The sequence below is a fragment of the Pinus tabuliformis genome, chromosome 6 (assembly GCF_031772625.1).
Source record: "Pinus tabuliformis cultivar Carrire ecotype Pingquan chromosome 6, CPIR1, whole genome shotgun sequence".
In the NCBI taxonomy this organism is placed as follows: domain Eukaryota; kingdom Viridiplantae; phylum Streptophyta; class Pinopsida; order Pinales; family Pinaceae; genus Pinus; species Pinus tabuliformis.
The window spans coordinates 362,263,504-362,287,598 of NC_142292.1; the positions used below are offsets into that span (position 1 = coordinate 362,263,504).

At 42.1% G+C, this 24,095-nt stretch overlaps 1 protein-coding gene across 1 annotated transcript in view; it reads right to left on the reverse strand.

Moving 5' to 3' along the window:
• Positions 1–24,095, reverse strand: part of LOC149258799 (subtilisin-like protease SBT6.1) — a 327,819-nt gene that overhangs the window by 222,757 nt on the left and 80,967 nt on the right. The window contains 1 exon segment of the mRNA XM_089416280.1: positions 16,306–16,458. Coding sequence (XP_089272406.1) covers positions 16,306–16,458 — 153 coding nt within the window.

Here is a 24,095-nt window from a genome sequence, read left to right on the forward strand (position 1 = left end):
TCTTGCTTATGTTCATTCCAACCTCCGTCTTCTATCACTGTATCAGATGTTGAACCAAAGTATAAAAAAGGTCCAAGCAAGATGTGGGATGTGGCGCCTGAGATCTCTGACTTGAACCTGACACTAAATGCCATGACTCACCTCAACCTACTTGAGGATATTGTTCAACTACCAGTCTAGCCTACTGATGCAACTTCCTACATTCCAAGACCCCCATCATCTATTCATGATGTAGAGTTGCAATATGTAGAAGATATAGAGCCATTTGAGGATATGTAAATGTATTTACTATTATCATTTATGATATTATGATCCTTTTTGTTACTTTGTATGAGGGATGATGCATCATTTCAGTGTTCCAGTCTTCATATTTATAATATATCTAATGGTTTCAATTTTAAAAGTGTTTGATGGTTTCATGGAGTATTTGATTTTTGAACTCTAAAGAGTTTTTTTTTTAGAAATATTATTATATTTTATGTTTGTACGTAATGTATCCTTGCCGTATCCAGATCCTGGATTTTCAAAAAACTAATGAATCCGGATCCGGATCCATATCCATATCCGTATCCGTATCTGAATCTTGGTAACATAGCTATTAAAATTGTAATTTAGTACTATGGTTATTTTTGGACTTCAGAGGCCATTTAGAGCCTGTATCTTGATGTATTTTTTTTGCTCTAGTTTTTTTACCGGTTTCTATCAGGTTCTAACTGGTTCCCGATCCAAAGGCCCTACTGATCAATGACTGATCATGTTCTGATAACTATGGCAACAAGCAAAAAAATTTATCAACGTGAAAAGCGAGATGAGGTTAATCTTACAGTTGCATTCTTTTTCTATCTCAACTTCATTTATTTTAATGTTGCACGATCACCTTTTTTTATTGAGGTGTGTCGAGCCCACTAAACAGAAGACAACGCATGCCCTAATCCTTGAAATTTTCGGCCTCCAAAACCAGTCCAAAAATCTGCATTCCTCCACACATGCAAAGTAGAGAGCCTCCAAGTTGTACGAACCAATCAAGAGAGGAGAGAGAAGATGTGATGAGATTAGTGATGTCCAAATGAGAGAAGGGTCACTTCTATTTATACACTGTTGAGGGTGAAGAGACACATCCATAGGGCTTCTTGAGCCTACATTTGACTGAGGCCGACCTTGACAATTTGTCCATGAGGAAGAATAAATTCAAAATTCCATTTCTGCGTGTCAGAAAGAGATGATCTTTATATCAAAATTGTACCTCTCGAAAAGAGGAATCCAATGCAATAATCATCTCCATCATATGAGTTGTCCTAAGGTGGAAGTTGGCCCTGGTTGCCAATTTTAACACTCCCCCTCTCAACTAGGGAGAATTCCACCTATCAATTCATCATCATGCTAACCTGTCATCCTAACCATCCCTGCCATCACTGCCCTGTACTGCTCTGTTCGGCTCTGTTGAACCATGAAGTAATAATGAAGAAGTGATTGAGAATGAGTCATAAGATCATACCACTCTCCACTGACTAAAGTCAGTCCCTGATCCCAGATCAATTTGTTGAACACCATGCATCCTAGTCATAGAGGGTACGACAGTACAAGATGCGTCCATCAGTAGTGATATGGTCCCTAACCATCTTTTCCCAACTCATTGGCCAGATGAGAGGTACTTCCCATGAGTCTCGGAGTCTATGGGTAGGATGTGTACTAGGGCAACAGCAGGAGAAGGTGAACCACTATTCCTGCTCATATGCCATAGGAGAAAGTGAACCACTCATCCTATGTTGTTGGCAATCGTAGGGGAAGGTGAACCTCTCACCCTACATGCATGTGCCTGAGTAGGGGAAGGTGAACCACTCACCCTACACACATGTCAACCATAATGGGGTATCACAGGGGAGGTGAACCACTCACTCTGTATCTAGCGCACCACTAGGGGAAGGTGAACCACTCACCCTATGGTCACTCATAGCTCCAAGAAGTACCCCACACCCCCAAGAGCTCCCAGAACTCTATGTCCAACTCATACGGGACCCTCATAGGAGGGTCGTTCCAGGACTCCAAGTCTCTCTCGGATGGTTAAGAATTTGACCTCCTCAAAGGCTTCATAAGAATGTCTGCGACCTGCTCATTTGTTCTAATGTTTTGGAGCCTTATTGCTCCCTATTGTAATGTTTCCCCGATAAAGTGGTACCTGATATCAATGTGCTTGGAGCGGTCGTGGAACACGGGATTCTCTGATAGGTGAATCCCACTTTGGTTGTCGCAGAAGATCAAGGTGGTATCCAACACGTGCTCAAAAAGCTCACTAAAGAGCTTCTTCAACCAAACAGCTTCACAACATGCCATACTCGCAGCAATGTATTAGGCCTCGACAATGCTTAGTGCAACCGATTTCTGCTTCCTACTCATCCAAGATATTGAAGCATACCCCAAAGAGAAGCAACACCCAGACGTGTTCTTATGATCCACCACACTACCAGCTCAGTCAACATCTGAATATATATGTAGCCTCAAGTTTTCGGCAGTGTATCTCAGTCCATAGTGGATTGTGCCCCGAAGATATCTCAAGAGATTCTTAGCAGCAATCCAGTGAATGTGATGAGGCTCGACCATAAATTGACTCAACGTGTTCACAGCGAAGCATATGTCAGGATGGGAGTTGACCAAGAACATCAGGGCCCCCACAAGTTGACAATACTCGATAGGGTTCGCTAATCCAGTACCAGCAACACTTCCACATAGCTTCTTAAAGTTGACTTCCATCGGAGTAGTCACGGACTTGCAGTCCACCATTCCACATCTCTCAAGTAGCTTCACAATGTATTTTCCTTGAGAAAGGAAAATCTCACCTGGCTTTTGCCAGACCACCAACCGTAGGAAACAATGCATCAGTCCTAAGTCCTTCATCTCGAACTCGAAAGCCAACTCCCTCTTGAATTGATGAATCAAAGGGTCATCACCTGTCAGAAAGAGATCATCCACATAAAGGACAAGAATGAGAGGCTTGTCCTTTGCAGACTTGAGGTATAGGTTCGGGTCAACATCACTCCTTGTAAATCCCAGCTTCATAAGGTAGCTATCAATCCTCTCATACCAAACCCTAGGGTCTTGCTTCAACCCATAGAGGGCTTTCTTCAACTTGAAAACATGTGTGTCACGATCTTGAACCTCGAACCCCTCAGGTTGTTCCACATATACTTCCTCCTTAAGCAGTTTTGACATCCATCTAGTGTAGGCTCCATCCTTGCGAGGCAGCGAGGACTATAATCAAACGAATGGTGGTATATCAAGCAACCGATGCAAATATATCATTGTAGTCTACTCCTTCCTTTTGAGTGAAGCCTCAAGCTACAAATCTGGCCTTGAATTTCTCAGCACTCCCATCAACTCCATGTTTGATCTTGTAGATCCATTTCAAAGTGACCACTGACTTGTCCTTGGGTCTAGGAACCACATCCCAGACATCATTCTTCATGATTGACTCATACTCCTCGTTCATCGCATCCTTCCAAACTTGTTGTTTCACGGCATCTTCGAATGTACAAGGCTCAGATTGAACAATGGTACTCATGGCAGCTAAGTACCCTTGGTACCTATTCGGCTTCTTGCTTTCACGAAATGTCCCCCTCGGTGCAATATGTTTCTCAGCATCTTCAAGAGTATCTTTGAGCCACAAAGGCCTTTTCCTTGAAGTAGAGGGCTCACTAGTAGGTGGATCAATGAGATCCATCGGACCTTCAACATCGGGCCTCTCTGCCTTTGTGTTGGTCTCTCGGCACTATCTTTGCCTCTCTGTCCAGTACTCACTGCCCCTTGTTGCAAACTGATCACTGATTCGACTTTTCTTAGCAACCCCGCTCTAGAAAATCGAATCATTGATCACTCTGGTGTATTCTCCAACTAACCCTCAAGCCTCCTCTTATACTTTTCCTGTTGGTCCTTAAACGGCCGAGATTACATCTCTAATCAATGGCTAAGATTAGATTTGGCCTAATCCATGTCATTTGGAACCTTCTAACCCAGTTTTATATTAATACCCATTAATATTTTATTTTTCCTAAGTTTAGACTTAGGAACTCCATTAAAAATATTAATTATTTTAATATCTCCTAAACCAGGCAAAATCTACCCAAACCATTTATGGGTCTTGAAGATCTCATGTGCTTTAGCCTCGCACCAATTTTCATGACTAGAGCACATCCAATGCTACCCCAAATCAACAGAAGGCACCAGTTGAGATAGAGAATTTGCAGCAAAAACAGTTGCCCCGAGAGACAGAAGTCGTTCCTAAGCATAAAGTAGCAGAGTGACGCAGAGGGTCGACGTCATCATTTCGAGCCCGAGAGAGGCCAGCGCAGAAGCAGAGAAAGGCAGAAGGGCTCATGAGGAGCCACATCATCCTACTCAGCCAGGTAGGAGTGACGCAGTTGGCCAGAGGAGCGATTCAGCCACTGCCGCAATTACACAGAGCCAAGAGGCTCAGTTTCTTCAGTTGCTGGGGCATAGGAAGTTGTGGGCAGATTGTGGATAGTGAAGCTGGTGGGGTACTGTTGCAGTCGAAACAGAACAGTACCTAACGAGACAGAACCAAGGTAGAGGGAGTCGCTACCTAGGCGGATTTCTAGCCAAGAAAGCCATATCAGTGTTGCAGGAGCACAACTGGGTGCCACACTGGGTCACCCGACAGAGAAAATAATCCGACAGTAATACCGCTCTATTCGGAAGCATATATTCAGAAAAGTTGCCCCACGAAACCCTCTCCAACACAATTGAAGCACTGCATCAGCCCTCCTGGCCTCTGTGTCAGCCTCAAAACCCTTTGCATCAGCCCTCTGAGGCACTGCACAGCCTCTACGGCCTTTTGCATCACTCTTGCTTCCCTCTGCATGGATGACACAAGCCCTTTGGCCTCTGCGTTGTCTCAGCTAGCCTCTGCGTGGCCTGCTCTGGCTTTTGTGTCTGCCTCTTTGCCTCTGTGCTGGTCTCTCGACACTATCTCTGCCTCTCTGTCCAGTACTCACTGCCCCTCGCTGCAAACTAATCACTGATTCGACTTTTCTTAGCAAACCCTGCTCTAGAAAATCGAATGACTGATCACTCTGGTGTATTCTCCAACTGACCCTCAAGCCTCCTCTTATACTTTTCCTGTTGGTCCTTAAACGGCCAAGATTACATCTCTAATCAACGGCTAAGATTAGATTTGGCCTGATCCATGTCATTTGGAACCTTCTAACCCAATTTTATATTAATACACATTAATATTTTATTTTTCCTAAGTTTAGACTGAGGAACTCCATTAAAAATATTAATTATTTTAATATCTCCTAAACCGTGTAGAATCTGCCCAAACCATTTATGGGTCTTGGAGATCTCATGTGCTTTAGCCTCTCCACCAATTGTCATGGCTAGAGCACATCCGATGCTACCCCAAATCAACAGAAGGCACTAGTTGAGACAGAGAATTTGCAGTGGAAACAGCTGTCCCAAGAGAAAGAAGTTGTTCCTAAGCAGAAAGCAGTGGAGGAGTGACGTAGAGGGCCTACGTCATCATTTCGAGCCAGAAAGAGGCTAGCACAAAAGCAGAGGAAGGCAGAAGGGGCTCACGAGGAGCCACCTCATCCTACTCAACCAGGTAGGAGTGACGCAGTTGGCCAGAGGAGCGATTCAGCCACTGCCGCGATTGCGCAAAGCCAAGAGGCTCAGTGTCTTCAGTTGTTGGGGCATAGGAAGCTGTGGGCAGATGGTGGATAGGAAGCTGCTGGGGTATTGTTGCTATTGAAACATAACAATACCTAATGGGACAGAACCAAGGTAGAGGGAGTCGCTACCTAGGCAAATTTCTAGCCAAGAAATCCAGATCAGTTTTGCAGGAGCAAAGGGGATCGGAGAGGTATGATTCAACTGTTGGCAGAAGGATTTCCAGGAGGGAAATCGAGACTCAGAGGGAATCTAGAAGAGAACTTCTAGGAGGGAAATAGAGACTCAGAAGGAGTCGAAGAGAGAACTTCCAAAAGGGGAGTAGAGACTCAAAGGAATCGAAAAGAAGAGCAGAGATGGCAACAAATTGAGGGATTAGGACAAGTTGGACGGAGCATCCAACTTTGTCATCTAGAAGGCCAGCATCCTGTCCGTTATGGATAGACATCGCATCAAGGCCTTCGCCTTGAGAACTGTGGCTATCCTAGTCGACCCAGTGGATAAAGAAAAGTATGAGGATGCGATGGCCAAGGAAAAGTGCATAATCCTTGATGGGGTCAAGGATCATGTGGTTCAGCATATTGCCGAGAAGAATACGGCAAAGGAAATGTGGGATACCTTGACGACATTGTATCAAGGCACTTTCGTGCAGAGGAAGATTCTACTGGAGAATCAATTGTGGTCGTATCAAATGCAGAAGGGGGAGCAGATAGATCACTTCCTTAGCAAGTTGCAGGAGATTCGGGACCAACTTACTTCCATAGGGGCCATGCCGGATCAGGAGTTAATGGTGAGGACTGCCCTGAACACAGTCTCCGAGTGGGAGACATTTGTCCAAAGCATTTTGGGCAAAGCGAATCTTGCAGGATGGGAAGAGTTGTGCGTAGTTCTTCCTCAAGAAGAAATCAGACCACTAACCAAGGCGAGGAGTAGCAGCAAAGCAAGTCGAATCAAGAAAGAGGAAGAAGAGGACGCAGCTCTGGCATCTACGGGGCAGCAAGAGAAGAGGAAGAAGGACATCTCCAAGATAAAGTGCTTCAACTGTGGGGAGATGGGCCATTATGCAACCCAATGTCCCGGAAAGAAAAATAAGGGAGAGGCTTCTAACTCCAACGCAGCTCCAGCGAAGGCAGAGAAGGAGGTAGAAGATGATGACGATTGTGCCATGAGTGCTCATGTACCTCTAGAGAAGAGGTGGGGTGACATCGAGTTGTAGTCAAGAGGACTACAGGAGATGTGGGGCAGGATCCTTGAGGTACCCAAACTCTTGGATCATATCCAGCTACGGGAGCCCCGAAGTGTTAAGTTTAGGTATGTTCTATGCTTAGAGTAATTTATTTCAATTTTCAAAGTTAGCTCAATATCTTTTCCAAATTAGCAATCACATCAACATTAAAGTAAACTACAGATAGAACATAAACATAAATCGCAGAAGACAAGCCAAGACAAGAGGACACAAGATGTGGCACTAGCCAGGGACAAACCCCAATGTGGGGAAACCATTGATCAATTCTTCTTCTATGTTCTTCAATAGTTCAGCACAGAGAGAGAGAGATAGTACATTTACAACAGAAGTCAATACTTTGACTTTCTATATCTACATGAGATCAGTTGAAGACATGTTTCTTCAACTGATTCTCCAAGGTGACTCCTTCACCTATCATAGTGTTGCATCTCGTCCACTTGCTGTACCTCACCGTGCTGCACCATGCTGCACTTATCATCACAGTGCTGGACTTAATGACCATGCTATGCATTTCATGTTGCTGCTCCTGTCACTGTGTTGCTCCAATCATTGAGTTGCTCTTATCACGGATCTGCACTCAATGTTGTACTCATCGTTGATCTGCACTCAATGCTGCACCATCACTGATCTGTACTCAATGACTGTTATGCTGCACTTCATCATCAGTTGTACCTGTCACTGTGTTACACCCAATCATATACTCAAGGCATGCTGCAATACATCATCATCATCATGCTGCAATACCTTGTTGCTATACTACTCACATCATGCTGCTGCAATACTTATGATGCATACAACATTCACTTTGCTGCATATCAGCCTCAGCTACTTGCTATGGCTTGCAGCGTAGCAGAGCAGCTAGGCTATAGATGCTTAAGATTGCCTTATTTATCTTGTTGTTACCAAAGATATCAACGTTGTCCATCTAGACTTCTATACGCTATGATGAGGGCTCCTCTTGCTGCGGCTAGGGCTTCATTGTCCTTCATATACTACGGATTATGGCTGCACTTTACAGCAGCTTGACAGCAGATTAGGGCTCCTCCTTGGACAGCAAATAGGGTTCTTTAGGACTTCTTTTGTAGCATATAGATGTTCCCTAAGACAGTTGATAGATCTCTTATCAAACTGCGGCTAGGCATCTCCTTTACCTGTGGCTAGATAACTTCTTTGACTGCGTATAAGGAGACTCCTTTGATCAGCGGATTAGGGCTCTTCTGTACAGTGGTTAGAACCCTTTTAGGACAACGTATAGGTCTCAATTAGGCTCCTTCCTTCACTGCGTCTAGGGCTTCTCCGTGACTGTAATTTAGGGCATCGTTAGAGCTGTGTTCTTTCCAGCGTATGAGTGGAATAAGGCCAGCAGATAAGGCCTGCGTTTAACCTCCTTCCATGACTGTGTTAGGGACAGCGAAGTCCCTCTTCTTGCTGCGTATAGGACAGCGTATGGAGTCTACGTTATGCCTTGTGATTAGCTGTGTATAGAGGACTGTGGTAAGTGTCTCTTCTTGCTGCATAAAAATCCTCATTGACTGCGGCCTAGGGCACCCTTAAATGGTGTGGCTAGAGGCCTCCTCTAGTTGCTCCTTAGATCTGCGTAGAGCCTTCTCTTTTGACTGCGTCTAGATGTTCCTCCTTGCGGCTAGACTACTGCTAGGGCATCCTCCTTACTGCGGCTAGGGCATCATAAGACTTAGGCCAGCGTATACTCTTAGTATCTCTCCTCCCACCAAAACCCAAAGACATGTGGAGAGGAAGTGTGTCTAAATGACTTGAAGACCTCCTCCTTTTATAGTAAAACGTTGAGCACAAGTGGGGTATATTTGGTTGCTGGCCAACCTTGACGAATGTCCCATAACACAAATAAATTCGTATCTCTATGAATACTTATCGGAATCGGATGATCTTTAGATCAATCCTACACCTCTCGATGAGAGGGATCCAAGAAAAATATCAGCTTCCATTAATAAGATGACCCACATGGAGTTTGGCCCTAGTTGCAAATTTTAACACGACGTGACAATAGCAAGATGGCAGATGTCGGTAGAAGCAGATACGGATGGAGCGGCAGAAAGTGCTTGAGTGCAGGGATCTGTAGCAATGCATTGGGGGTTGCAGTAGTGCGAGAGGCACAAAGGAGGTGGCAGCAATGTAGGAAGGCACAGAGGTGTTTGCAACGGTACGAGAGGCACAGAGTTGTTGCATCAACGCAAAGGCAGCAAAGGGAGCACAGGATAGCAGCAAAGAGAGCTTCAGCATCAGGGGGGTTTCTAGCCTAACAAGGATGTCAGTAATTGCGTAGATCAGTTATCATCGTCTCAGTAACTAGTTGCAGTGTAGCAGTAGCAGTGGTAGTGCAATGGGCAGCATGATGAGAGAGCGCTGCAGTGCAGATGCAGTGTTGGGAGAAAGGACCAGCAGTAGCATGTATGCGGAGGGAGTTGCAGTACAGATGTAGCAGTGGCAGTGGTAAAGCCATGGGTAACAGTACAGGAGGCAGCAGTGCAGAGAATGTTGGGCAGCAAGGCCAAAAATTAGCACAGGTACCGATGCCAGATGATGAGGGTGATGCTCAGTTATGGAGCATTACTAGAGCACATTCCTCGCTAAGAGGGAGTGTTGATTTGGGGAAGCATCGAATGTGCTCTAGCCATGAGAATTGGTGGAGGCTAAAGCACATGAAATATCCAAAACCCAAAAATGGTTTGAGGAAATTCCACCCAGTTAGAGAAATATTAAAATAATTAATATTAACTAGCTGGACTGACGTTGGACTGACGCTGAGACTAGGGGAAGCGCCAGAGGATTTTATGGTATTACTGTCGGGTGGTTATCTCTGTTGGGTGAGCCAGTTTCGCACACTAGTTGTACTCAAGAAAAGCTGATTAATAAAATCCTCCTCTGTTGCACCGGTTTTCCCACATTGGGTTTTTCCAGGGACAATTGTCCAAGAATTATTGTGTTGATGTGTTTGATTATTGTGCATGTATTTGTTTCTGTATAATGGTGTGATATCTGCAGTAGAATTTATTTTGATATTTACTTAAGGGATTTCGGAAATAACTTATTGGAAAATAAGTAAAATAAATCAGTTGTTGCAGTAATAGAATATTCACACAGAAGATCGTGATCATGAAGCATAACACAGGTGGCTTCTATGATATTACGATTCTTCCTTTCGGCAACACCATTTTCTTCGGGAGTATATGCGGTAGTAGTCTCCCTCTTAATGCCAGCTTCTCTACAATAGTCTTTGAATTCATTTGACTCATATTCGGTACCATTATCGGTCCTCAATATTTTGATCTTCTTCCCTATTAGATTCTTGACCAAGACTTTGAAGGAGCTGAACCATTTGGATACTTCATCCTTCTTCTTTAAGAAGTAGATCCATGTTTTGTGAGAGAAGACATCCACAAAAATAGCATAATACAAATACCCACCCAAAGATGTCATGGGCAACATACCTGATAAATCAGAATGGATCATTTGAAGAATATCAATGGTTTGAGTCTCACTTGAGGGGAATGGTGTATGTTTTCCAGCTTCACATCCCTGACAAACACCTTCATGATTTAAGTTGAATTTGGGCATCCCTGTGACCATCTTCCTTACATTGGGTTAAGGCCTTGAAATAAAGGTGAGCAAATCTCTAGTGCCATAATTTAGATTGAAGAGAGGTGTCACAAGTTATTGCTCCCAATGGACTTCCTCCAACCTGATAGAGACTTTCAACCCTGAATCCAAGAGTGAATGCATCTCTTGGGTTCCTTTGCCAAACTCGAACCTTCCCATCAATGAATGTCACCTTGAAACCTTTGTCTTCAATCGCAGAAATAGAGACCAAGTTCTTTTTCAAATCAAGTACATATAGAACTTCTTGCAAATGAAGAGTTTGACCTTGATTTAAGTGAAGAGTAACAGTCCTAATTCCTTTCACGGGATAAGTGGCATTATCCCCAAGTATAATCTCCATATTTGTCTTCTTTTCAACCAAGTTTGAGAGAGCTTCTTTGTACCCATTGAAGTGCCTTGAGGCACCACTATCAATCAACCAATGGTCCAATGTATCCGAAGGAGAGGCGGTGGAGAGGGAAGAAATAAGATAAAATTATTTTTGCTTTACAACATTAACTTCTTCATACCTGGAGTTTCTTGACTTCTTGGGAGGACGACCATTTCCATTTCGAGCAGCGGGAGCATTCCTCTTTCCTTTGTTATTGAACCTGTTGTTCCTTTGATTGCCATTGCCTTTGAAGTTGTTGTTATTGTTGTCATCATCTCTTGGAGTATCTTTCTTGTGAGGACACTCTCTAGCGAAGTGGACAAACCTGTTACAATTGAAGCATCTTCCTTTTCTTCCTTCTTTGAATCCCAGCTTGAACCCTTGTCCTTGATTCCTTGGACCAACATTGTTCCTTCTCTTAGAATGAGAGGCGAAGGCGGTAGGATTGTTTCCATTTGAGGACTTGTCTCTTTCCATCATCCTTATTTCTTCTTGAGTGCGTCTGGCCAATAGTTCATCAAATCCCGGAATCTTGTCATTGTTGAGGATGGTAGTGTTAAACACATCCCAATCTCTTGTAAGGCCTCCAAGTGCAATAAGAAAGAGCTCTCTGTCACCAATGACTTCACCAATAGATAGGAGATCATTCTTGATCTCAGTAATCCTCATGAAGTAGGATTGGATGGACTCTCCTCTATCCATCTTGATATCTTTCAGCTTATTCTTTAGAAAGAGAATTTTATTTGTATTGTTTACTTTGAACATCCCAACCAGCTTTTCATACATCTCCTTAGATGTTTCCAAATCAGAAATATAGGCAACCAAAGGCTTATGAATAGAATCAACAATAATCTTCTTAGCTTTAACCTCACCTTTCTTATACTTGGTTTGTGCAGCAGCGGATGCATTTGAAGGAGGCTCTGTTATTCTTCCTTTGACATAGTCCATGGCATCATTTTCTTCTAATGTCAAATCCAAAGTCATCTTCCATGCATGATAGTCAGATTTGTCCTTAACCTTGTCCTCAAATTTGAAGAAAGATGTAGTCGTCATTGGGACTAGTTCCAAGTCCTTGTCCAATAGCTTCCCTTAGTGATTGCTTTGCTTCACTCTTGCTTGGGCTTTGTCTTCACCTAAGCTAAAGTTCCATGTTAATTTTAAATGGTATGTTCTATGCTTTAGCACAAATTACTTCAATATTCCTTATCAGCCCAATGACAATTTCCAACTATCTTCAATAGGAATCACATTAACTTATACACATTGGCAGTAAATGCAGATAGAACATAAAAACGTATGTCGAAGACAAGCCAAGACAAAAGGACACAAGATGTGGTGAATGTCAGGGACAAACCCCAATGTGGGGAAACCCTTTGATCAAATCTTCTTATTATTCTTCAATAGTTCAGCAGAGAGAGAGAGAGTAAATATCATAAATACAAGCCCAAAACAGTTTTGCCAAATCAGCAGCCAATGCAGCCCTAACCAAAAAGTCAACAGTGGTCAAAGTTGCCCCAAAACGTCCTCCAAGCAACTCAGTCAACAGCAGAAGAATGTGGCCTGCCAAAGGAGTCAAAGTCAACCCAAAACGAGCTCGGTCAACCCAGTCAATGTTTGTTCTAATTCTGCGATCAAACCAAAAATTCAATGCAACAGTCAACTTGGTCAAACAGTGCCCAATCACCTCAAAATTTGTGCCAAAGAATGCGGCCTACAGAGATCGAAATTCTCCCCACAAAATAGAAGTCAACGTTGGTCAAATACCCCAAGTCAATGTTGGTGAACGCATGCCCTAATACCTAAAATTTTCGGCCTCCAAAACCAATCCAAAAATCTGCCTTCCTCCACATGTGCGAAAGTAGAGAGCCTCCAAGTTGTATGAACCAATCAAGAGAGGAGAGACAAGAAGATATGATGAGATGAGTGATGTCCAAATGAGAGAAGGGTCAGTTCTATTTATACGCTTCGTTGAGGGTGAGGAGACACATCCATTGGGCTTCTTGAGCCTACATTTGACTGAGGCTGACCTTGACAATTTGTCCATGAGAAAGAATAAATTCAAAATTCCATTTCTGCTTGTCAGAATGAGATCATCTTTATATCAAAATTGTACCTCTCGAAAAGAGGAGTCCAATGCAATAATCATCTCCATCACATGAGTTGTCCTAAGGTGGAAGTTGGCCCTAGTTGCCAATTTTAACACAAGTACTACAGTGAAGAGTGGCTCCGTGATGGGACCTCGCACAGATACCCTCATCACATGGATGTGAGAGATTTCACAGGGGAGGAAGGAAGCATTCAGAAGGATATTTCAGGATAGAGCATCTTTTCTTGAGGCTAAAGAAGGCGTTGTAGAGTTCTGCACTGGCACTAGGAGATTTGGGAGTATGATGTACTTGGAGATAGGGAGATCAAAGATGCTTATGCTTAGTGGGCAACTCATCAGGCAACATGCCCTATTCTACAATAGTTAGCCTTGAGGGACCTCTCTCAAGTTACTTCATCCTCTTGTTGTGAGAGGAATTGGAGCACATATGGGAATCTATATAGTTTTAAAATGATCACACCAAGATTCGTCTTATTTACAGGCAAAGGGCGGAGTGGTTGAAGGGAAAGACAAAGATGCGGGATGTGTTTCTAGATGATATGGGTTTGGACGACAATATAGAGTTGGCGTAGCCAACATGGATCTTAATGACCCAGTGCTAGAGCCAGTCACTTTTGATGATGAGTCTCTTGAGGGGTCATCCTCCATACCAACAAATGCAGCAACAAATCTTGGACTGGGCATAGAGGAGGATGGAGCAGAATTAGATGGTAGTGGCATTGATGGTGATTATGACGTGGAGGAACTAGACTATTTATAGAGTCGTGACCAGTACCATTGACGATAGTGACGAGCTATGATATTGCTACTTGTTTTGTATTTAGTCTATTTTGTATCTTCTAGTGGCATTCCCTCGGTATCTATGTAATACATTTTGATTTTGAAGTACCACTGACAACAGTGACAAGCTATGATATTGCTACCTATTTTGCATCTACTCTATTTTGTATTTTCCAGTGGAATTCCCTTTGTATCTATGTAATACATTTTAATTTTGATGACTTAATGGAAAATCTGCAATTTATGGTTTTAATATCTAGGTTCTACTTCCAAATTTCTAGTTTTATTTTATCAATCATGATAGTTCTAAATTTTTAGTTTCTTATGTGCTTGAACAATTGTTAATAACATGAACAATGAAAATTGAACTATGAACATCATTGATGTATTAAATTAATAAACTAACTAGTTCTAAAATTGTAAATACTAAATTTTTAAATAGATATCACCATGATTCATATCTGTAGATGTTCTAATTTCTAAAAAATATGGATTGGACACTATATTTCAGTATTATTTATATATATATATATATATAACGTGTCCCCCGTGTCTTGTTTCTGGGGTCATCGTGTCTCGTGTCAAATACTAGTATTTACGTGTCCTCTGTGTCCATGTCCTCATGTCATGTGACTTAGCTTATAAGTATGGTGATATTCATTGTGGATACTTGCTTGACTTCGGAAGTACAATATGGGGAGTATCGATAAGACAACTATTAACCAAGTAATCACAACATCCTAACAAGGACTTCCTTATGAACTCCTCCTAATGAGCCCCCGTGACTTATCTCATGACCAACTCATAAGGGGAAAATGTACATCATATAATTAAAGCAATTCCATGAACCATAGATAAAAGTCACAAAAGAAAAATGAGATTAAAATAAGTGACAAAGTGGCCAGCTGCTATAAACATAAATATCTATAAAATAATACAAACAATAATTAATATGTATAATTAGTAATAATGAAAGGACATGACTCTTAATGAAAGGGCACTCTCACCTAGGTATATATATGGGGCACTCATTTGTTTATCATATCATTTTTACTCATACATTCATATATTATTTATTTATCCAGAAAGGGGAGTGTCTCAGAGCTCGCATGGCGTCCAGGAAGAGACTCAAGAGGAGTCTAAAGCCAACCACCAGTGAGATGGAGAGGAGAACCTAGCCCTGGCTAGTATAGCCAAGAAGGGCAGGTTCCAAGGGTAATAGTGAGGGTGAAACCTCTCAGCGAGGAAGGACTTGAGCAAGCTCAAATGCTTCATCTACCACAAGAGTGGGAACTATGCATCACAATGTCCGGAGAAGGAGAAGGGGAAGGCGAAGAGGCATGAAACAGCAACACCAGTGGATGTTCAGCTTGTTGGGTTTGCAGCGAATTTCGAGGACTTCTCATTTGTCTCTTGTCTATCTACCAGCACCACCACAAGGAGTGGTTGGTACTTGGACAGTGAGCACTCTGACAAAAGAGTGACTCAGATTTATCTGTGGAGCTTGGTAATGATTCCACATATGCAGTAAAGGGGGTTGGAACTATTAAGTTCCAGCAGGAGGGACATCAGAAGCCAAGGACATGCTATTTGTACTAGGGCTGAAGAAGGACTTGCTCTCTGTCTCAGTGATTGCGGAAAGAGGATATGAGGCCATTTTCAAGAATGGGCAGGTGGTCATTCATCCAGAGGATTCTAGCCTAGACACAGCAGTGGTTATTGGGGTTAGAGAAAGCAACATATACAGGTTAACAGGCAAACCTGTCCAGGCATTGGTACATGAAAATGACAACCTGTGTGACCTATGGCACAGGAGCATGGGGACACTTGCACTACGGTGCATTGCCGATCCCAAGGGAGATTGTCACTGGTCTTCCAGAGTTCAGCATTGCACAGCAAGGCCTGTGCAAAGGGAGTTTGTGGAGGGACAGCCATCTGATTTTGTTCTGTCTTTTTTCTGACTGTCAGCTGGTGGATGTTTTGAACAGTTATAAATAATTTGTTGCTATACTTGAACATGTTTAGTCATTTGAAGAGATGGGTTTTTGTTAGTTGGTCAGAAGGTACGGTTTGGAGACAGTTTATAGTTGACTATGTTTCTGCTAAGATTTGTGGGCCACTTTTTGCCTTTTTAGGGATCTATATGAATCTGATTATGGTTTTGGTCAGACTGGTAATGATGATAAGGCAGTTTTTATGTATTTTGTGATTTGGGTTTCCTTTTTTTGGAAACATGAAATGCTGTAAGCATCTGCAAAATGTGATTTTGTTTATTAGATGAAATTAAGATCTTTTTCTGAGGAAAAGAGTAAATGAGCAGAAAAGTAGGTCAATGGGACTGAAAAGTACACCCATCAAAAAAAGTACAATGTGGGATACGTCCTAGGTATCAAAAAAGCATTTTAATTACTGTAAATACGCTGACTATATATTCGAAAGAACAGTCATGGTCAGTCGTATTGCTTCAGCTAAGTCATCAATTACCTGTGCATCAGTAAACACACGGAACGCATATATTTCAGAATCTGGAGAAAACCCAAGGCATTGCATATCTTGACTAGCAATCACTCCTGCAACAAAAGTACCATGTCCAAGATTATCATTTAGAGTGTCCTCATTCGTCCAGTTTGTTCGTTCCTGCAAGCAAAATTACACTTTAATGACTATGTATATATGGTTGTATGAGTATCCATTTGATCTACCAGATCCATGAGAACAAAACCAAAAGGCAACAAACCCACATCTTTCCTCATATATGGTTGTAAACTCTTAATAAACAAGTAACTGGATAAAATAATTCACTGCACAAATTTAACGAGCTAGCATACTCAAATACCATAATCCTTGCCTCATCCTGGATATGCTGAGACCCCGAGGAAAAAAAATCAGAAGCCATACGACACTAAAATCAACAAGAGAAGTGTTCTAAATTCAAATTGTTTTTCTAGACAGTACATGCTTCAGCTTCAGATGCCATATCTTGAGAACAAATCCTCACCCTAAAGAGCACACAGGCTAAACAGCATTACTAACCTCAGGATAACAATCAGGAAAGGATTAACACCATCCTAGTTGACAAGAGGAAAGCTCAGCTCGATAAGATTATAGAAACCATTGAAGATTTCATGGAGTATAGACGATGGTTCCATTGCTATGGATTCAATGGAGACCCAAAACCCTTTCACTTTTGAAGATCAACTTCAACACCAGGGCCCTGTTTCGTGGCTGATTGATTATTTAAGACGAGAAAAAAGAAAATATACTTTCTTGAGGAAGCAGTCATGTGTAGGCATTTATGGGGTGGGATGTCCATTGTTCTGCAGTTTATCATAGATGTGGAATCCATTTGCAAAGTTGCAGGTGCGATAAGTGCAAAAAGAGTAAAGGCATAAATTAAGACTCATACTGCATTCAATAATGTTGCAAATTTGAATGGATTGCCAAGTTGGTTGAGGATTGATGAAAGGATTAGGTGTTTATATATAACAATTCATTGTCTAGAGCCATTTGCTGCAAGTTTACAAGCAAGTAAATGATAAAGCCAGCTGACATCAATTGGCCTCATACTTCATTCTTCTTCAGCAACCATGGCAGGTGAAGGGAGCTCTATGTACCACTATTGTCAGTGACGTGTGGGCATCATGGAGACAATTTCTATTAGACAATGTAATTGACACTTTTGAAGTTCATATTTAGAAAATTTTATATTTTATAGTTGATTACAATGAACCAATATTTAAATTGATTTCTCTTAACTGAAATATTAAAGTCCCATGACAGCCACAGATAGCCAGTGTGACTATAACAAGTACACCAATAGATAAGCAATGGGACTGGCAAGGCATCTCGATCAGAGCTGAAAAGATATAGGAAAGCATAAAGCAAATACTGAAATGGATAACATAAAATCATAAAAAACCCAAAAGAACAAAATGGAAGAAGGTCCAATGGGCACCAAGGAAGAAGCATAAACCAGCGACAAAGTTAACCTTCAGCTCTTCTAACATTAAGGCTGAGAAGAAGTGTAATGAAATTCTCGTTAATCATTGACTATGTGATCCAACACCTACATTACCTCACAAAACTAGTGTTGGAGCAGACATCAAGAGGCTAGAAATAAGGGGCGATGGACCTTGAATTTACAATGAAAAGGGATCTGTCTATCAAAGTCTTTTGGCAGCAAAGCATCTCATGAACGAGCAGGGAATGTTGATGTGAGTAGCATAGGAAGGTCTTCTACAATTGCTTGGTGTCTTAGCATGTAGAAGACTTGTTTGCCTCTTCTAGTGATTTATGTCCTCTTTCCGAAGTTTAACTTGGGAAATTACAATAATTAAAGTCAATTAATTATTGTGGACTATCAGATTATTTTCTAAGGATAAATAATTTAATTATTTAAGTGACTTAGAAATATTCTCAACCGTTGATCTTCAAGATGTTTCTAGAAGGAAGGTTCAAGATGTTTCTAGAGAGGAGATTGGGGTTAGAGATTTGGACTCAATGAAAATTATAAATGGAGGCTAGCACTGGAAATCAAGAAACAATGAAGAGCACAAGTGTGTGAGCAAGTCATCACGAGAGAGTGATTTTCTCTTGAACGCGAGTGGCTCAGTTGTTGAAGAAAGTGTAACTAGGTTCGGTCTTCATGACATTGTAATTATGATTTTTGTAAACAAGAAAATGAATTTGTTATTATGCCTTGCTGCATGGGTTTCATGAGCAAGAGGTTTATTTTATAGATGGCTCCCATTGAGAGCCTTAAGATTTATATTTAAAGATCAAAGAGTCAAAGTGTTAAAATTGGCAACTAGGGCCAAACTCGACATGGGTCATCCTATTTATGACAGCTGATATTTTTCTTGGATTCCTCTCTCTTAGAGGTGTAGGATTGATCATCCGATTCCGACATGCAAAACTGAAGATATGAATTTATTTATATTATGGACAAATTGTCAAGGTCAGCCAGCAAGCAAAACAGGTATTCAAACCCCCAGCTCATCCTCAACGTTGCATATAAAAAGGAGGAGACCTCAAGTCATTTCATCATCATCTCATCTTCTCGCATCTCTCTCTCCTCATCTGATTGCATACACAAATCTGGGCAGCTGTCTCTCACACGTGCAAAGGAAGGAGGATCTGTTTGACTGTGTTGACCAGCGTTGACCAAACTGCAGGACTGCTGTTTGACTGCGTTGACCTCTAGTGTTGACATGTTTTGACTGTGGATTGGGTGAGGTATCTTCTCCTTAGCAGGCCGCAGATCTGGGCACCGAAATCGAGGTGATATGACCTCTCATTTATCCAGCGTTGACTGCCCTAGGTCTGGCTTCAGTTTGACTTTCCTTGACAAGTCTTTGACTGGACTTTTTCAAACTGTTTGGGCTGATTAGGCTTGCTGTTGGAGGCCAAAGCTGATTGGGTTTGACCGAGCTGTTTAGAGGAAGAATTCTGCCCTGTTTGACCAGCATTGACTTTTCTGGTTAGGGCTTCTTGCTGCTTAAATTATCAGGTTTGTAATTTGTGTTATCTCTCTCTCTGCTGAACTATTGAAGAATATAAGAAGAATTGATCAAGGGTTTCCCCACATTGGGGTTTGTCCCTGGTTGGTGCCACATCTTGTGTCCTCTTGTCTTGGCTTGTCTTCTATTGTTTATGTTTATGTTCTATCTGCATTTTACTATCATGCTGATGTGATTGCTAAAGTGGATATTGATATTAGGCTAATAAAGAAATTGAAGTAAATTGCTCTTAAGCATAGAACATACCATTGTTACCTAAAATTAACATGGTATCGGAGTTGAGGTGGAGACAAAGCCCAAGCAAGAGTGAAAGAGCAATCACCAAAGACGATTGGACAAGGACAAAAGGCTCAATGGGTTCCTCATCCCACTTCCCCGCTAAAGACAACCTCCATCAAAAATCTGACTATCATGGATGGAAGATGTCTCTTGATTTGACCTTGGAAGAACAAAAAGTGTTGGATTATGTGAAGGGTAAAATCCCTGAGCCTCCTTCAAATGCACCGGCTACTGCAAAGATCAAATACAATAACGCTGAAGTCAAAGCGAAGAAGATTATCATAGATTCCATTAACAAGCATCTAGTGGCCTACATCTCTGATTTGAACACCTCCAAGGAGATCTACGACAGGTTGGTCAGCATGTTCAAGGTTAGTGATGCTAATCAAATTCTATTTTTCAAAAATGAGTTTAAGGATATTAAGAAGGGCAAGGACAAGGATATCCAATCCTACTTCTTAAGGATCACTGAGATCAAGAATGATCTACTTTCGATTGGAGAGGTCATTCCTCACAGGGAACTTATTATCACTACCCTTGGAGGACTCCCACCCGAGTGGTATATATTTAGAACCACTATTCTCAATAATGATCGAATTCTAGGATTTGAAGAATTGATGTTGAGATGCATTCAAGAAGAAACAAGAATGGTGGAGCAAGAAATGCCTTCTAATAGAAGCAACCCCACTACTTTCTCTGCTCATGCCGAAAGGACAAATAATTCAAGGTCTAAAGGTCATTTCAATGGAAAGCCTTGACCTAAAGGTGGAAGGAAGGGCGGGTGTCTTGTTTGCAACAAGTTTGGCCACTATGCAAGGGAGTGTCCAAATAGAAGGGACACATCACATGATGATGATCACAATCATTCTAGGGGTAACTTCAACCACAACAATCAAAGGAATGGCAAGTTCAATGGCAAAGGAAAAAGGAATGTGGGACATCAAGGAAATGGTCAACCCTCCAAGAAAGAAAGGAACTCTAGGTATGAAGAATCAAATGTTGTTAACAATAAGCAAAAGGAATATTATCTTATATCGGCCCTCTCCAGTACCTCGCCACTGGACACTTTGGGGAATTGGCTAATTGATAGTGGTGCCTCAAGGCACTTCACCGGATACAAGGAAGCTCTCTCTAATCTGATAGAGAAGGAGACAAACTTGGAGATTATCCTTGGAGACGATGCCACCTATCATGTTCCCGTAAAGGGAGTAGGGAATGTTACCCTTCAATTGAATCAAGGTAACACTATTCATTTACAAGAAGTTTTATATGTACCTGATCTCAAGAAGAACCTGATGTCCATTTCGGCAATGGAAGACAAAGGATACAAGGTGGCATTCCTCGATGGAAAGGTACGTGTTTGGAAAAAGAATTGTAAAGATGCTTCTACTCTTGGGTTTAGGGTTGACACATTGTATCAAGTTGGAGGAAGTCCATTGGGCGCTATGTCTTGCGACACATCTCTACAATCTGAACTATGGCACCGAGGGTTTGCCCATCTTCATTATAAGGCTCTTCTCGATGTGAGACAGATGGTAACAGGTATGCCCAAGTTCAAAGTAGAGCATGAAGGTGTATGTCAGGGATGTGACGAAGAAAAACTTACGAGGGGACCATTCCCCACTAGTAATAGCAAGACCATAGATATATTGCAATTGATCCACTCCGACATATCTGGTATGATGCCCGTAAACTCTTTGGGAGGACACTTATATTATCTCACCTTTACAGATGACTATTCTCGCAAGACCTAGATCTACTTCTTGAAAAAGAAGGATGAAGTGTTCACCTGGTTCCGTCACTTCAAAGCCATGATCGAAAACCAATCTGAGAAGAAAATCAAGATATTGAGGACTAATAATGGGACTAAGTACGAATCAAATGAATTCCATGATTATTGCAAAGACGCTGGCATTCAGAGGGAGACCACAACACCATACACTCCCGAGCAGAATGGTGTGGCTGAAAGGAAGAATCGTACTATGATAGAAGTTGTGCGTGCCATGCTTCATGATCAAGGGCTTCCAAAGTTTCTATGGGCCGAAGCTACAAATATCGATGTGTATGTTCAGAACCGATGCCCTCATCAAGCATTGGACTCCAAGACTCCGAAGAAATGTTCACTGGTAAGAAACCCGATGTCTCTAATTTCAGAATTTTTGGAAGTCCCGTATATTTTCATGTGCTGAAAGAGAAAAGAAGCAAATTGGGTGCATCTGGGAAGAAAGGAATCTTTGTGGGCTATAGTGAAAATTCTAAAAATTATAGAATTTATGTCGCTGGTCAAAGGGAAGTTGAGATAAGTCATGATGTCACCTTTGACGAAGATATGGCCCTCAGCAAGATCAACAACCTTCCTATCCCAAGGAAGGACAAAGAAGCTGACACCGGAAAACAGGGTGAAAAAGAGGACGAAATGATGCCTGATGTTGATGAACCCATGGATCCTATTGATCCTCCTCCCCAAGAACCCTTCTCCTCCAAGAGGAGACCCTCATGGCTTAGGGAGACTCTCAAAGATGCCGAGAGACATATTGCACCAAGGGGAGCTTTCCATGATAGCAAGAAGCAGAATTGGTATCAAGGATACTTGACCGTCATGAACACTATCATTCAAAATAAGCCTTCATCATTTGAACAAGTCATGAAGCAACAAGTATGGAAGGATGCTATGAATGAAGAATGATGTCTGGGATGTGATCCATAGACCCTAGGACAAATCAGTTGTCACCTCTAAGTGGCTCTACAAAATCAAGCATGGCGCTGATGGAAGTGCAAAAAAGTTCAAGGCTTGCTTTGTTCCTTGAGGCTTCTCTCAAAAGGAAGATGTAGATTACGATGAGATATTTGCACTTATTGCCCGATACAACACCATCTGCTCAATCATAGCCCTTGCCGCCTTGCAAGGATGGAAATTACATCAGATCGATGTCAAGACCGCCTTCTTGCATGGTTTGATCAAAGAGGAAGTCTATGTGGAACAACCAGAGGGTTTTGAGGTTCATGACCGAGAATCTCATGTATGCAGGTTGAAGAAAGCTCTCTATGGCTTGAAGCAAGCACCCTGGGCTTGGTATGAGAGGATTGATAGCTATCTGATGAAGCTAAGATTCACTAGAAGTGAAGTCGATCTGAACCTTTACTTTAAGGTTGAAAATGATAAACCTCTCATACTGGTACTTTATGTGGACGACCTCTTTCTGACAGGTGTAGACCCTCTCATTCACAAATGTAAGAGGGAGTTGGCTTCTGAATTTGAGATGAAGGACCTAGGACTGATGCACTACTTCCTAGGGTTGGAGGTCTAGCAAAAGCCAAGAGAAATTTTCCTATCTCAAGGAAAATATGTTGTGAAGATATTGGAAAGATTTGGGATGGTGGACTGCAAGCCTGTGACTACCCCGATGGAACTTAACTTCAAGAAGTTATGTGGTAGTGTTGCCGGACTTGAATTGGGAAATGCCTCTGAGTATCGTCAACTCATAGGAGCACTAATGTTCTTGGTGAACTCTCGTCCGGACATATGTTTTGTAGTTAATACGTTGAGCCAATATATGGTTAAGCCTCATCATATACATTGGATTGGTGCCAAGAATCTTCTGAGATATCTTCGAGGCACAATCACTCATGGACTGAGATACACTGCTAGAGATGTGAGGTTGCATGGTTATTCTGATGTTGATTGGGATAGCAGTGTGGTGGATCGCAAGAGCACTTCTGGGTGTTGTTTTTCTTTGGGTTCTACTTCGATATCCTAGATGAGCAAGAAGCAGAAATCGGTTGCCTTGAGCACCGCTGAGGCTAAATACATAACTGCTAGTATGGCCTCCTGTGAAGCTCTCTAGTTGAGGAAACTCTTCAGTGAGTTGTTTGGACATGTGTTGGATACCACCGCGATCCTTTGCGACAACCAGAGTGGGATCCGATTATCAGAGAATCTCGTGTTTCATGATCGCTCCAAGCACATAGATATCAGGTACCACTGTCCGAGATATGGTACAACTTGAAGCAATAAGGCTCCATCACATCGGGACTGATTAGCAGGTCACCGATATTCTGACAAAGTCCCTGGGAAGGTCAAGTTCTTAGCCTTCCAAGAACTACTTAGAGTCGTGGAGAGACTCTCTTCTGAGGGTCCTGTATGATATGGACATTGAGCTCTAGGAGCTCCAAGGGGCTTAGGGTATTTCTTGGAGCGATGAGCAACCATAGGGTGAGTGGTTCATCGTTCCCCTAGTGGTTTGCTGTGTACAAGGTGAGTGGTTCAGCCTTCCCCTGTGATACCCTGTGGTGACATGTAGGCAAGATGAGTGGTTCATCCTTCTCCTACTAAGACATCCTACCCATGCAGTCTGGGACTCATGGGAAGTACCTCTTATCTGGCCAATGAGTAGGGAAATGAGGATAGGGACTATAGTACTACTAATGGATGCATCGTATACTATTGTACTCCCTATGCTAGGATGACCAATATTG